This window comes from Diospyros lotus, chromosome 10 (assembly GCF_014633365.1).
Source record: "Diospyros lotus cultivar Yz01 chromosome 10, ASM1463336v1, whole genome shotgun sequence".
NCBI classification, from domain to species: domain Eukaryota; kingdom Viridiplantae; phylum Streptophyta; class Magnoliopsida; order Ericales; family Ebenaceae; genus Diospyros; species Diospyros lotus.
Window position 1 is genome coordinate 30929818 of NC_068347.1, and position 14135 is coordinate 30943952.

The window sequence follows — 14135 nt, forward strand, 5'->3', positions numbered from 1 at the left end:
GCGGTTGCGGTGGTGGCGGCCAAAGCGGTAAGCGACGGTGGTGGCGGGCCAGAAGCTCAGAGAAGAAAAAGGAGATGACGGGCCAAAAGCTCAATGATGGTAGTCGACGGCTAGAAGAGGAGAGGAAAAAGTGGAGAAGAGATGAGAAAGAGAAAAGATGTGGGTTTCTGCAGTCCGTGGGTGGGTAGAAGGGTGTTGGATCCATTTTTCGTGTTTTGACATTTTCAATGTGTTTTCACTGAAAACGTCCAAAACAATAATTTTGTTATTTTGGGTTTTCTTTACAAATTTTTTTCTTGTTTTTGAAAATAGAAAAGAGAACTCGCTTTCAATGTTTTGAAAAATTGAAAACTCAAATCGGGTTGAAAACAATAAAGAGAACTGACCTTTAGTTTTTAAGGTCTATAAATAAAATTAGATCTTTTTTTTTTTTGTTTTTTGTAATTTAAAACCTATAACACACCAAAACTACTAAAATATATAGAACTTAGGATGTCAAAAAATAAGTTGTAGACTTGTAGCACTCAAAAGTAACACCTATCACAACAAGCAACTATTTGTTGTTTGCTGAGCAAATGGATTTAAGTTAGGACAGAAATGCAATTTAGAGATAAGAATTTTATATTAGTTGGATTAAGTTGTGTTTATAGATCGATAAGAATTTTACATTTTCTTTATAAAGAATTGATATTCAGAACTCAAACATATAATCTGTCAGTCACAAAAATAACTTTATTGTTGCGACCAACACTGTCATTTGCGGGTTCTAAAGAACAGTACCTAACAACACACCATGTGTCTGTCCTAGCATAGCAACAGAGGTCCACTCATCAGAACTAGAAAATAACAAAATGTGTTGGCCTCACAGCTTTTAATGTTCTTTTCTTCTTCCCCCCCAAGGAAGCAAATGATTCCCACATTCATTCTTGTCTTGTTCAGAGCCATTTACAAAGCAGAAAAAGACATGACCCAGAAAAGCAGAAGAGTTTGCATATGATGATTGATGACCAACCGTTACAGCTGCAAGGCCTGAGCCTCGTGGTTTTGAATCCACCTCACAGCAAAAAGGAAAGCAAGCAACGGTACTAACCAAGAGCACAGCCTTTACCAGTAGAATCATTAGCAGCAGAGAGCAAAGAAGCTGCAGGTATCTGTATTTTCACCCACATTCCATCATGTTCTTTCCATCACATGGGCAATAAGTACCTTTCTGAGCTCCTCTTTCTTTTCTTTGACAAACTAAGAAGAAAATGGTTCACAGTTGCCTTTGTTTTCTTGTCAATTTGTAGGTTCTTTTCCAGTGCCAAATTGGAAAGGATAATTTGGTGTGAGACAATTAGGTATAAGGCCATAGATAAAAATGACTCGTGTACCCGACAACAATGCACAAAGCAAAAGAGAGAGATGGAAACAATAAAAGAAGTTTCACAACATTGTTTTTGGCTTTTGAATTTACCTCAAGAGAAAAAGAAAAGCAGACAAGTCTTGATGGTGAGATGAGAAGAAAAAAAACACCTTTTCAGTAAAATCATTAACAACAACAGAACAAGAGAAGCATTTCCAGTTTGTATCCTTCCATCACTCAACAAGTAGAATCAGCTCTTGTCCTTTCATTTAAAAGAGAAAGGTGACAATTCAAATAATTATTTAGGCTCTCTCTTTTTGTTCTACAGAAACAAATAAAGAATAAAACAATCCTGATTTACCAACTTGGAAATTCTGTCTTGATTGGTTGGAGTTCATCCTGCAAGACAGAAACAGTTCATTCGGTAACTACAACGTTTTTGTGAAGATGTGTTCTCATTACAATAAGAGAGGGGGAGCGGAAATTTTACCAAATTTAAATGCTTGCGAGGAAATTGAAAACACCAATCAGATTGCCAAATTGTGCTTCAAAATGTATGTTGCTCAGCAACGAACAAATGTTGATCATTCAGTAATGCCAAATTGGATCATGTGAAGTTATATAGCTAGCAAAATGCAAATATATACACCTGAAAAGAGAGAAAAATAGTGGGAAAAAATCAGAGAAAAGAACAAAAACCAGAGCAAGACAAAAAGAAAATGGAAAAAGACAAGGACCAACTTTTTTGGTTAGTGAGCAATAGACATGTCTCCATCAGGCTTCAAACTTGAATTCCTTCTGGAAGAAGAGACCAAGAAAAGAAGTTAAGAATAAGAACATCCAAGAGATCTGGTCAAGATTTATTTTGACCAAAAAGAGAAAGCAGTTTGCATAACACATTCAGGCAATTTGCCTAGTACATATCAAATGGATTTCAAATAGATTCGGACAATACAGTTGCTGAATCAACAAACATGACCTCCTTGTGAGGTATTTTATAGGTAAAAATTGGTTCCAGAATCCATGGAGTGAGAGCTCCAATTATACTTGAATTTTTGTGCATTTTTCAGCAGCAAAATCCATTAGTGAAGGTAGGTGTGAAAGAGAAAGGTCAAACGTGTGATTAGCAGAATAATCAAGAGCATACATAATACGACACTTCAAGTTTTTAAAAAGAACATAGAAATTTCACAGGATGTTGACTCCATCAAAGACCATGTGGATCACTGGTTGCAGGTTGTGCTTGGAAATCAGATATTACATTTGTCAATCATCTTACCTAACCCATTAATGAAGACAGCCCATCGTGATGGATCCCCAAGCATAACTGTACAGTTCTTCAGAGAGAGAGAGAGTAGTCAGAAAGAGTTATATCACAGTAAAAAGGCAAAAACTATTGAATGCATGTTAACCTAGAGACAAAGAAAGAGAAAACGTACTCAAATACAGAATTAATTCCCAGTCTTTCAGAAAAAACAGAGATCAGTATATCCGTGAGAGTATGGCAACAGCTCCTCCACAACCCTGGAACTGGAACAACTCATGCTTCGCCTCAAGCGACCTTGGTATGACTCCACCTCAGCCCAAAATATACTATAAACTGGTCTATGGTCTGAGAATCTAGATTCCCCACGGACATAGGATAATTGATGAAGGCCACCTCCATACCATAAAATTCTATCACACCTAAAAGACATGAAAACATAGCTACATCAATGCCTTGACTAAGGAGAATTTGGGCACTTCCCATTAACATCCCCCGCCCCCTATAACAAAAAAGGTATAATATCATTAATATCATAAACAACTATAAAACACAAACATACTAGTCTCTGGCATTTAATCTTCGTTATTCATTGGTAAATATTCAAGTTGAGGTGTACAAATGCTAATTTCCTCACACGTAGTGGTTTGACAAATGTTCTTACCATGCAGGTGTGCGCCGCTTCTCCTTTGGGTGCATGTCATCCCCTGCATATCTATCCGAATTATTTGAATATTTGTATGTTGGTGGGAAATATATTTTTCCTTCATTCCATCCATGGAAAACACGACCCAGTCTCTGCTCTATCCGTAGCTGCTGGACAATAGCATTATTGATTCAGTTTATAGTTATCTTAGTAAGAACAAGAAATGAAAACCAAGTATATAGACACAAAGAGATGGAAGTAGCTGTGCAATCAATATTTATCATGCCTGGTCATGTTGTAACAATGTCCTCCAGTTTTGCATTTCAACAAGCGCCTTTGCAGACCGATAAGATAGGGCAATTCGATAATTCAGATCACCAAGCCAAATAATCCGACTAGATCAAAGAAAGGGAAAATCGTTAAAACAGTGGGCAACAGGATTTGTATGTGACTAGGGAGTAATAATGACAAGTGGCCATGGGAGATGTGTGCAGATACTAACTCAAATTAGTCAAAAGTGTCTAGAGTGTGAAAGCATAGAATTTCTTAGTGAAAACGATCTACTATGAATGCTATAACAGGACCATGAAATAAATGAAATAGTTGCATATCATATTTATTTTAGTTTCATCATATTTAACAAGAGGTCAACTGATTGTAGCAGGGTGAGAGTATTACTCGTGCTCAAGGATTGTTTCTGGGGATTTATCTTGGCCCTCATTATGAACTCGTGGAAACCTTGTCTTCTTTAGGATTTCCATAACATCAGCATTCCTCCGTAGTTCATCTCCCGGCTTCTGTCCTGAACTCAAATGACTACATACAAAGCAAAAGCTTGTTTGATGCAACATCAGGCTGACTGAAATGGATCCCTACAAAAGCCAATTTTGGTATTACTTGTGTGCTTAATTTATATTTCCAATGCCAAGAATACGAACAATAATAAAAAAAAAAAACCACAATGATTTTCTCAAAGGTACCTTATTGCCAAGGTACCCCATCAATCCTCTTCCAACACGAGATACTTTTATGTTGCGAACATGTTCCTTCAGATTACTTTTAACCCATATCGTGAGGAAAATGCCAACCATTTGCTTACTCAGCATCAAGCAGTACCTTGAGTGCCCTGGAAATCTGTAACCATCCTCCATTGGCGCAGAACCAGTATTAGATATTGGTGAGAACAACATGTTGCTATGAGAATCCCAAGGTCCATAATCATCATCTGATGAACCCCATCTTGAATAGTCGCTAGGCCTGTGACCACAGGAAATATCACTTAGTCTGTGACCTGAAGAAGAGTCGCTAGGTCTGTGACACCAAGAAGAATCGCTCGGCCGGTGACCCCAAGAAGAGTCACTGGGCCTGTGACCCAAAGAAGAATCACTTGGCCTGTGACCCCAAGACGAGTCACTTGGTCTGTGACTCCAGGATGAGTCGCTTGGCCTGTGGCCCCAGGATGAATCGCTTGGCCTGTGACCCCATCTGAAATTGGGGTCATAGTCACTTGGCCTGTGACCAAATATAACCCGATCGCATACACTGTATCGCCGATCAAGGCGAGGCTGCGAGGTTGATGAATCATTTTCAGTTCTCCAGCTGCATGCTGTTTGGAATGATCTACGAGGGAAAAAGGATGCCTTCTGCCTCATTGATCCCCCAAAATCTGCATCTGATTCGGCAATTGGATTGGGGATAGGAGAAGGCGTATACCGCCCACTACCTCCACTACTTCCTGGAAGATTGTTTAGTGTTTTGCTTATTAGAGCTAGCCATTTTTTTGCAGGGCCATTATCTTCAGCACCCAGAATGTTGCCAGCATTCAAAGGAACTATTTCTTGGAATCTAGAACATTAAACCAGAGTGCATGCTTCTATTAGTATAGAAGAGAACTAACTTGAAGGAAGAATGAAGATGGAAACAAACAAAATCATTACCCTAGGACATAAATGTCTGCAGGAGGGGAGGAATGCAGAAAATTATCCAGATTCAAATTACTCTCTGGTGATTTTCCACCCACATTCCATGTAGCCACAAACATGCTGCTTACCCAGAAAAAGAAATATTGTTTAGAATAAAGTAACTTACACCATGGATTAGGTAAAAATTATAAAGCATAAAGACACAAACCTATAGTTATGCACGTTTATAATTTGGGGATGATTGAGATCAACTCTCCTCCGACGAACCCGCTCTACATTCTTGCCTATCTTTTCTGCGCATCCAAGTGAGAGGACACTATTAGCAGTAATAGCATGAAAAGGGAATATAAAACCCCAATTCCGCCGAAAGAGAGAGTTTGGTTGCGTGAGCATACTGAACCTGTTCTGCTTTTCTTAATTCTACTTGGCTCTCTATCTGAGAAGCTATTCCTCCATTCCACATCAGGACCTGAAAAGACAAAATCAACATATATGCACCAATTCACAACTTGAATTTTATGTACACATAGCACAACAAAGTTAAAAGCTGTTTAGAATTTAAAGAAGAAACATCTATTTGGGTGCTAAGAAGTGATTGAGAAAGAAAACAAACTCAAAGGGAACAACAGTTAGCATTTAATATTAGTTCTACTCTTTCTTTCCCTATGTTTTCTCAGAAATTAAGAATCTAGTATATAACATTAAAGCGAACAAAGTACGATAAACGGAACGACACTAATTAGTAATAACATATCACGTATCGAAGGAGTAAGAAAGACCTAGACAGCATAAAATGCACTCACCCCCATGAACAGCTCCACCTCCCTGAAACTCCTCAGTTTTGCTCTTGATATTGAACCATTTCCTAACTAGTGATTTTGACCAGGAAAGCTTTGCCAAGCAGAAAAAGAACATTCAGCAACTACATAAAACTACGAAGAGAAATTCATCATGTTTCAATCCAAGAAAATGAAGGGCACAGAGCAAAAACCTTGCTTTTCTTTGTGCTTCCATCTCTCATTGTTTCACTACTTCATACAGCTAGGACTGTTTTCCTTCGCTGCTAGTTCCAATTTTTCTGGGTTTTTCTTCCAGTCAACAACATTGCAAAATGAATCCCTCTACTTCCCTTAGATTGCAAAGAAATCTCAGCTTCTCAGCATTCTGATTTGTGGGAAATTTGCCCAAAACAAGGCTCTTTTTTCTCCTCTGATGGGGGACCCTTTCGGCTATATGAGTTCACTCTCTGTGAGAAGGAAAGAAGAAGAATATAGACCTGAAACCCAATAAAATTAGAAATGATGACCACAGCAGGAGCGAGGTAGGACTTTAATGCAGGTAAGTGAGATTAGTTTTTGAAGCTTATAAACAGAAGAATGCAACAAATGTAGAGAGAGAGAGAGAGAGAGACACGGGGGTTTCCCTTTCTCGAAAACCGGCCAGCAGGCTACCAGCAGAGTGTCAAATTTGAATAGAATAAAGTGCCTCTCCTTGATTTCTTTTGTTACAAGATTAATCTTTTATGAATAAACCCCAAATTTACAAGCAATTGTTTGGTAATTGTGTGAACCACTTATGTACAATGTTTTTTTTTTCTTTAACTGTCGAAATTTGTAGTTACTAGTCTTTGAGTCGACACCGGTTAGATATTGTGAAACAGAGTCTATAAAATCCAATAAAATGAACTTTGAGTCTGTGTAATTCTACAATTGCTATACCATATTCATAAGAATCTACCAAGTATGTCTTAGAACTATATCAATCTGCCTTTGCTCTAAGCAACCATGATATCATTTTAGTGTTCTATGGTTTTAGAACATAAATTTTAACAAATCATATCATTTTACAAACAAATTATATACATATGGACATTTTATGTTATTTACAGCTGCCCATTGGTCAGCAAAGTGCAGAACGTGAGATCACATAGGCCTCTTTAGTTGCATTTTCTCGTTGCCGCTTGGTCTCCTCCATCAAAGTTAAGAAAAGCAGTTCAAACAAAGAAGCACGAAGAAAAGATAAAGAGGATCCGTGCAACAGCGACAGGAGTACCCTTCTGTCATTCAATTTCCCTCCATCTTTTCCTTTCTTCTTTCTCGGTCTATGTTATGTTTTTTCAAGAATGATTGAGATTGTAATTCAAATAGAGCAGCCCATTTTCATGACTCGCAGTTGTGATCATATTATGTGTTAATACTGAATCAACCCAATAAAAAATTTCTATAGTTCCGGTCCGTGTTGATTCCCAGAATAAATTACTATTTCTTAATAAAAGTACCTCCTAATCCCCTCACTAATCAACTGTATCTTCCACCAGCATGAAGCCCTTTTTAAGTACAAATCAGTGGTCAGTAGGGCTTGTGAAAAAGCCATTTTTCTTGCCCTAGCCAAATGTTTTCAAGTGGAGTTATCTTCATATGGGAAAGGAAATTATAAATCTAGCTGTCCCATGAGCTTCTGCCTTTGTCATGGTTCCTTCTGTCAGCAAAGTAGAGGCCATGTAATGTATAACGTCAAACACAGAAGCTGAGCTAAATCCAAAAGAGATGGAGGAGTTTCATTTGAACTCTTCTCTTCTTGTCACACACAGTCCAATCTCTGCATTAATAGTTTATTAGGAAGATCCTGGATACATATATATATATATATATTATTTTGAATTAAATAAGTCACTTTTAAATAACGACTCGACTCATAGTCTTAGTTTTATATGTGATATATATGAGAATAAATTTAAAATTATTATTGAAATTAACTTATTATATTAAAATAGGGTTAATTACACCAATAATAACTTAATTTTGCATTCTATTACTGTTTGATCACTGAATTTTGAAATGTTATATGTTAGTCACTGATATTTTAAAATTGTTACTACTTAATCACTGAAGTTTCAAATATTATCTATTAGTCATGGATATTTCAAAATTATTACTACTAAGTCACTAAACTTTAAAATATTATCTGTTAGTCATTAATATTTTAAAATCGTTTTTCACCCGTCACTCGTTAGTCACTGAACTTTAAGTTCACAAGTGACAGATGAGAAACAGTTTTGAAATATTACTGACTAACATATAATATTTTAAAGTTCAGTGATTAAGCAGTAATAATTTTGAAATATCAGTGACTAATAGATAATATTTTAAAATTCAGTGACTAAGTGTAACAGTTTTGAAAAATTAGTGTTAGGTAACATTTCAAAATTTAGTGACCAAACAATAATAGAATACAAAGTTGAGTTATTATTGGTATAATTAATCTTATTAAAATATGAAATTTATATATAAAAATGTCAAAAATTAAAAAAAAATTATCACAACTCAATTTTACATAAAAAAAATTTATGGGTCTGCTGAGTTGTCGAAATATTACAACATGTTTAATTATAAGATTAAAATTCATATACTCTCAAATTTATGAACATGTATGATGAGTGGGCTTCCAATTTGTTCAAATCAAGGTAATCTAATCATCAGCACAAAGGCAGGGTGGGTCCACAAGAAGTGGGTGATAGGGCAGCATAGCCCACCCCCCAACCTTTTGCAATTTTTGTGGAAATTCAAAGGCTAGGTGAGTTTGTTTTTGATAATTCTGATGTCGTGGGAGTTGGGAATCATCAAGCAGAATAAAAGTAAACATTGAATAGTGTAAAGAAGTTTTATAAAAGTGATGAGTTGTATCAAAAACTAAAGAATAATGGGCCATAAATGGCAAATCATTATCTAAAGTGCACCACTATTGGCCCCTACCATATCAAACTACAGTTACCCCCGCCCCTTTGACAACTTTCTTTCCTTTTCCTCAATTTTTTTATAAGACATTAAGGAAGTTAAAAATATATTTAATAGATGAAGTTCAATTTTTTAATAATATTTATATGAATATCATTCTATAGATCAATCTTGATAAAAATTTATTAAAAGGAAAAAACAATCCCAAAAGCTCAAAATATTTTTTTGGATTTAAAGTGGTATCATGCGAAATATTTCTAAAAAATATGATCTCCTAGAAACCGAAAGGCTAGGAGAGCATTACAGCCTTTCAAAAATTGAAAAATTGAGAGACCATTACTATCTCTTGAAGACCTATCATGAAAATTATTAGTGTCCTCTGAAGACCATGACCAAGCTTCGAGAGGCTATAACATCTCGAAGCTTGTCATATAATTTTTTCTTCTTTTAGGGTTTCAAATAAAATATGATAATTCTGATATTTAAAAATCTTTTTAAGAGTTTCGTGAAAAGGGTAAACATTATTCATAAAAATCTTAATTCTAGTGAATTTCATAATATCAAGCATATATAAAATTCTATACTCCTCTATAAATAAATGAGTCTTTATTTCAAAAAATGTTTTCATCTTATACTAATTTTAATATTGTATTTGAGTTTCTAGTGAAGTTTAGTGTCTAATTTAAGTATCGAAGTGATTGCATGTATATTGTATTGTCTCATCTAATTGTTCTTTCTCTTACAAAGTTTAAATGGGTTGACGATGACGTCTCCAGTAAATAAATTTATTATTATATTCGAACGACCACAAACCTGAATAACATACATTTATTCTATCACTTAAAGTGACTATAAACTTAAAGTTTTATTTGATCAAAACAGGATGAATGAAGGAAAAAAAATACCCACAAGAGAATAAATATAAGACCCCAACTATATATATATATATATAATCAATATAAATTGTGTTGTAACAATATACCAGCTGATGTGGACAGAAGGCTAGGGTCATAAATACAAATATCAGAGAAGATATACACCCGATTCTCTCATTCAATGCATCACCATCCGTAGATTCAAGAAGCACGAGAAAGGGTGAGGAAACAGGGAGTATAAGCATATGCAAAGAAGATTTATTAGCTCACTTTGATGGTGTCAAAACCAGCCTTTAACTGCTGAAAATGATGATCACGAGGAGGCAGTCAAAGGATGGGATTTTTGATTTTGGCTGTTAGATCCTCTTTGCTTTACTCTGCTTTAAGGCCCCATCTCAATGCCTGACTCTTCTTTTTCTTTTTGTCTTTGCTGCTCCATTTAATTATTTAATGTAAAATAATTATATTAAGTGTGACACATATAGTGTCATCAAAACTATGCCCAAAAAAACATTTTCCAATACAAACAAACATATATATATATATATATATATATAGATGGGGCTTTGCCAAATGGCAAGGCTTTTGATATTCAAAAAGCCTTGCCAAGGCTTTCTTCACATGTCTCTGTCCTACCATCTGGCACATTTAGTGTGCATCTGTATCTTGTATGCATTGTGATGGCAAATGATGATGATATACAACTGTTCTTAGCAACTGTAAGAAATTTAGTGTGCATCTGTATCTCAAGCCATTACTTGAATGTAAAAGAACCAACTAAGTTGTAAGTTGAATGGATGCTTCTGATGAATGAGCTAATTGTACATTGTTGTATATACCCTCAAAATTGCTCTTGATGACCCAAATTATTATTATTTTATATTATTTGGATGCCATTTCTTACAACAATTTCATGATTTTCAACAAGAGAAGTAAATTTGAGTTTGATCCACAATGCTTACGTAAAGAGTGAATTCAAACATAAGAATTTAGGTCACTCACCACTCTTTACTGATCACTAAGACAAGAACTTGTATATCCTTTTTAAGAGAATAACCCCTCTATTATAAATTGACTACACGTCAATCTTTTTCAAAACTAATCCCACTAAATTAGTTTTAATTTTTTTTAAAACAGTTATCATTTTCTTAACTAATGAAGAAATATAAGAGATTGATTTTAATTGTTTAATAAGTATTTATTAGATAAATAAGATCACCTAATGAATAATTACAATAACCTATTGTCAATTAATTGAGATATACATGTCGAATCGCTAGTGGTGTGGCTCATGCTAAAGTAAGAAATAAAAAATTTTAAATGAAAATTCATTCTAGTTAAAAGGTCTTAATTTCAAAATTTTAATTTTTTAAGTAAAATATATAGAGGGCATTTCAGAAAATCACTTTATGGGGAAGCTTTAAACACAAAAAGTAAGATATTTGTTTATATAATTGAATTTTAGATGTAATAATTTGAAATTTGAGCATTTGAAATAATATTATTTAAATCTTCTCTATCCAAATGAAATATTCTATTTTATTACATTCTTTTATATTCCATTCAAAGTCTTATAAAGTAGGTATGAATTGAATCTCAACATGCGACCACTAATGTACCTCTAAGGACCTCAAATATCTTCAAATTTTTTTATTCTTAAATGCCCTAAATTGAATGAAATACTAAGTTAGTGGCTACCCATTAGACTCAAGGCATCTCCACTCACTTCATAGAACTTTGTTATGCAATAACCACCGCTTTAATCTGATTGGGTGACATATAAATTTTAATTTTTTAATCATTTTTTTTGTATATAGAATACATAATAAAATTTTTAATAATTTTTATGTTAGTTATCAACCTATCTAGCACAATTTTATTTAGTTTACATTCTAGATCAACTATAAATAAAAAAAATACCTTCCATAGTAGAAGTGACGACGAAATATTTAATCGAGGATGATATTTTTTTTTTTACTAATAATTTAAAATTTTCATTTATTAGGATTTGATGTAGAAATGAAAGCGACACATGCCCGATCTTAAAAAAAAAAAAAAAACCCTCATAATTATGAGGGATCATTGTTGTCTATTCTCAAGGACATGTCCCTCTCCATGCATTAAAGGAATTCAATCATCATCTAAACAATTACAATAGCAGGGGGGAGGCTACCTCAAATCCAACCACATGTTGACTTGTTTGTTTTCTTAAGGTGGTCCATGTTATTCTATCCCAAAATGGTAAAGAGTAAATTTATTTGTAAAAAAATGATATTTTTAATATACGGTATTTATTATTGTAAGAATTCATGAAAGCTCGTATTTATATATAATTATTATTATTTTTTGGGTAAAGAGATTATTTCGACAATGTACATCTATAAGAAAAATCTTATTATGACCGATTAGATTAGATTCGCTTTTAGCTTACATATTCATTTAATTTGAAAAAAAAAAAAAAAAAGTGAAAGGGCAACTACTGATAGTAGTAGGATACAATCAATCGGGCTTCCAAGCCCAGGAAAATGGCCCAACAGAGCCCACGTAAGGCCCTCAAAAGGCCCCAAAGCCCATGTGATAGCCAGCAAAAGCCCTATCTTAAGAAAAACATTATCTTCCATCCAAAGTAAATATCCTAAAACTTGGGGTGCTAACAGCATTATGAAATATTGTATTCTTCCCTCAGTTTCGCCGAACACGCAGTATTTTACGGCCACCATCTTCTCCGAGTCCAGAACCGAAGTCGGCCGCGAATTACACGGCACAACACACCGAATATGGGTTCCTCCGGAACGCAAATCTCCACGCACCGCTCGTTTCCCTTCGAATACGTTGTTGTCTCATGTCAGCTTATTTAGGAATTGTCGAACCTAAAGTCTTTGTTTCCTCAAAGAAAATGGCCTCTTTGTTTCGTCGGCGAAGACTCGTACCTCCAGTCGTTTCTCGTACTGTCCTTCACGGTACTGCCTTCAAAACCCTGATTTTATCGTTATGTTTCTCTCGAGAATAATGTTTGATTTTGTTGCATCAACTCTATTGTCTAATCTAAAGTCGAATTACCGAATGGGCGAGCAGTGGGCTTATCATATTGATTTCGGTCCCATCAAAATCAATTGCACAGTGTTATGGTCAGTGCTGCGATGTTCCTCTCATGTGTTCTTACCTGTAATGTGCACAGATGAACTGAGGTTATTACATTAATTGGGTAAGATTACACCTAGTAGGTTTTGCTTACAAGTATGGTTATTTGTGTAAGAAAAAGGGGGAGATTGAAATTTGCTGTGATATGATTAATCTTCCCCAGAGCCCGAAATGCAGGAGCCTCGTGCACTGGGTTCACCCTATGATTAATCTACAATTAGGAGAAGGGTATTTGAGATAAGTAGATATTGTTGATAAATGGGCTAGTGATTTGGACAGCAAAGTAGTGATAGGCATTTTTTGTTACTTGGACTCTGGAATCCATGTGATGTGCTGCTCTGAGTTGTGAGAGGATGCTTTTAGTGACCAAATCTTGTGACTTGTATACATTGCAGAATTGCCGATTGGTATGTGCATAATATGAGAAATTATGCCACAGATAAATCTTAAAGCTTGTTGCGGATGATATTGTGTTCCTGTAGTGTTGTACTAAAGTGGCACGTGATCATGCATAGTGCTCTGACACAGCATTCACATTGGATGTCTTTGGTTTCTACAACGGAAATGATTTTTCGTATATTCTAATAATCAAAGTTGATTACAATTATGGATCTAAAGTTTTGAACTGGTTTTGTCACTAGAACGTGAAAATTTGCTCAGTTGTGATATTTCATTTGGCCAATGTTATTTCTTGTGATCTCTCTCTCACACCTCTTTTCTGGATTCCCTTCCATTGGCAGATTACACCAGTTCCTATTGGTTGCCTAGGGACACGAAATTTGGAACTTCATTCAGTATTTGTTGTTGCACAAGGCACTTTGTCAGTTCCACTGGTGCTACAAAAATTGACTTTACAGACCTCACGTAAGAATGTCATAACCTTTCTACTAGTTTCTAATTTGAACCCACCCCAACCCACCATCATGGCTGATCTGTATGATGCATAATCTTCCGTGTCATTTTTTATGTTAATCTGAATCATCTGATGCTAAATCAACATTTTTCTGTGGTTTGAATTTTAGTCATCCTCATACATGGTACCTGAATGCTCGAAGGAAAAAAAGGAATGTTGTTCTACATGTGGGTCCCACTAACAGTGGGAAAACACATCAGGCTCTGAAGCAACTAGAGTCCAGTTCTTCTGGTGCGTGTTAAATGTTAACTTAACCTGAGTTTTCAGTTTGCGTTTTACATTATCCATAAAACTA

At 35.1% G+C, this 14135-nt stretch overlaps 2 protein-coding genes across 7 annotated transcripts in view; one reads left to right on the plus strand and one right to left on the minus strand.

The window, feature by feature from the left end:
* Nucleotides 1–1504: 1504 nt before the first annotated feature.
* Nucleotides 1505–6598, minus strand: LOC127810867 (type IV inositol polyphosphate 5-phosphatase 7-like). Of its 2 annotated transcripts, none has more exons than XM_052350445.1 (14): nucleotides 6169–6598; nucleotides 5981–6068; nucleotides 5578–5646; nucleotides 5386–5470; nucleotides 5193–5297; nucleotides 4236–5100; nucleotides 3934–4127; nucleotides 3542–3650; nucleotides 3274–3422; nucleotides 2785–3031; nucleotides 2625–2672; nucleotides 2087–2143; nucleotides 1836–1994; nucleotides 1505–1744 (listed from the first exon to the last, which is right to left on the minus strand). In XM_052350445.1, the coding sequence occupies exons 1-10, from the start codon at nucleotides 6196–6198 to the stop codon at nucleotides 2812–2814; spliced, it is 1914 nt and encodes a 637-aa protein (XP_052206405.1). In that variant the 5' UTR covers nucleotides 6199–6598; the 3' UTR covers nucleotides 1505–1744; nucleotides 1836–1994; nucleotides 2087–2143; nucleotides 2625–2672; nucleotides 2785–2811. The 2 variants fall into 2 exon arrangements, with proteins under 2 accessions (XP_052206405.1, XP_052206404.1); XM_052350444.1 differs by having other exon boundaries at nucleotides 2625–2682.
* Nucleotides 6599–12437: 5839 nt separating this feature from the next.
* LOC127812204 (DExH-box ATP-dependent RNA helicase DExH16, mitochondrial) overlaps nucleotides 12438–14135 on the plus strand; it is a 30948-nt gene continuing 29250 nt past the window's right edge. For 4 of the 5 annotated variants that reach the window (XR_008025837.1, XR_008025838.1, XR_008025839.1 and 1 more), the window contains exons 1-3: nucleotides 12438–12746; nucleotides 13668–13791; nucleotides 13950–14071. Coding sequence is in view for 2 of the 5 variants with exons in the window: in XM_052352574.1 (XP_052208534.1) it covers nucleotides 12629–12746; nucleotides 13668–13791; nucleotides 13950–14071 (364 nt within the window). In the remaining 3 variants the exon portion in view is untranslated. The remainder of the gene's footprint in view (nucleotides 12747–13667; nucleotides 13792–13949; nucleotides 14072–14135) is intronic. The other variant, XM_052352573.1, reaches the window with a different exon arrangement.

Excerpts from the sequence above, each read along its gene's own strand:
- LOC127810867 (XM_052350445.1), bottom strand. The coding sequence starts at position 6,198 with ATGAGAGATGGAAGCACAAAGAAAAGCAAG. Across the intron at positions 6,069-6,168 it reads GAAGCACAAAGAAAAGCAAG|CTTTCCTGGTCAAAATCACT; the intron begins GTTTTTGCTCTG and ends TGCTTGGCAAAG. Across the intron at positions 5,471-5,577 it reads AATTAAGAAAAGCAGAACAG|AAAAGATAGGCAAGAATGTA; the intron begins GTTCAGTATGCT and ends TTGGATGCGCAG.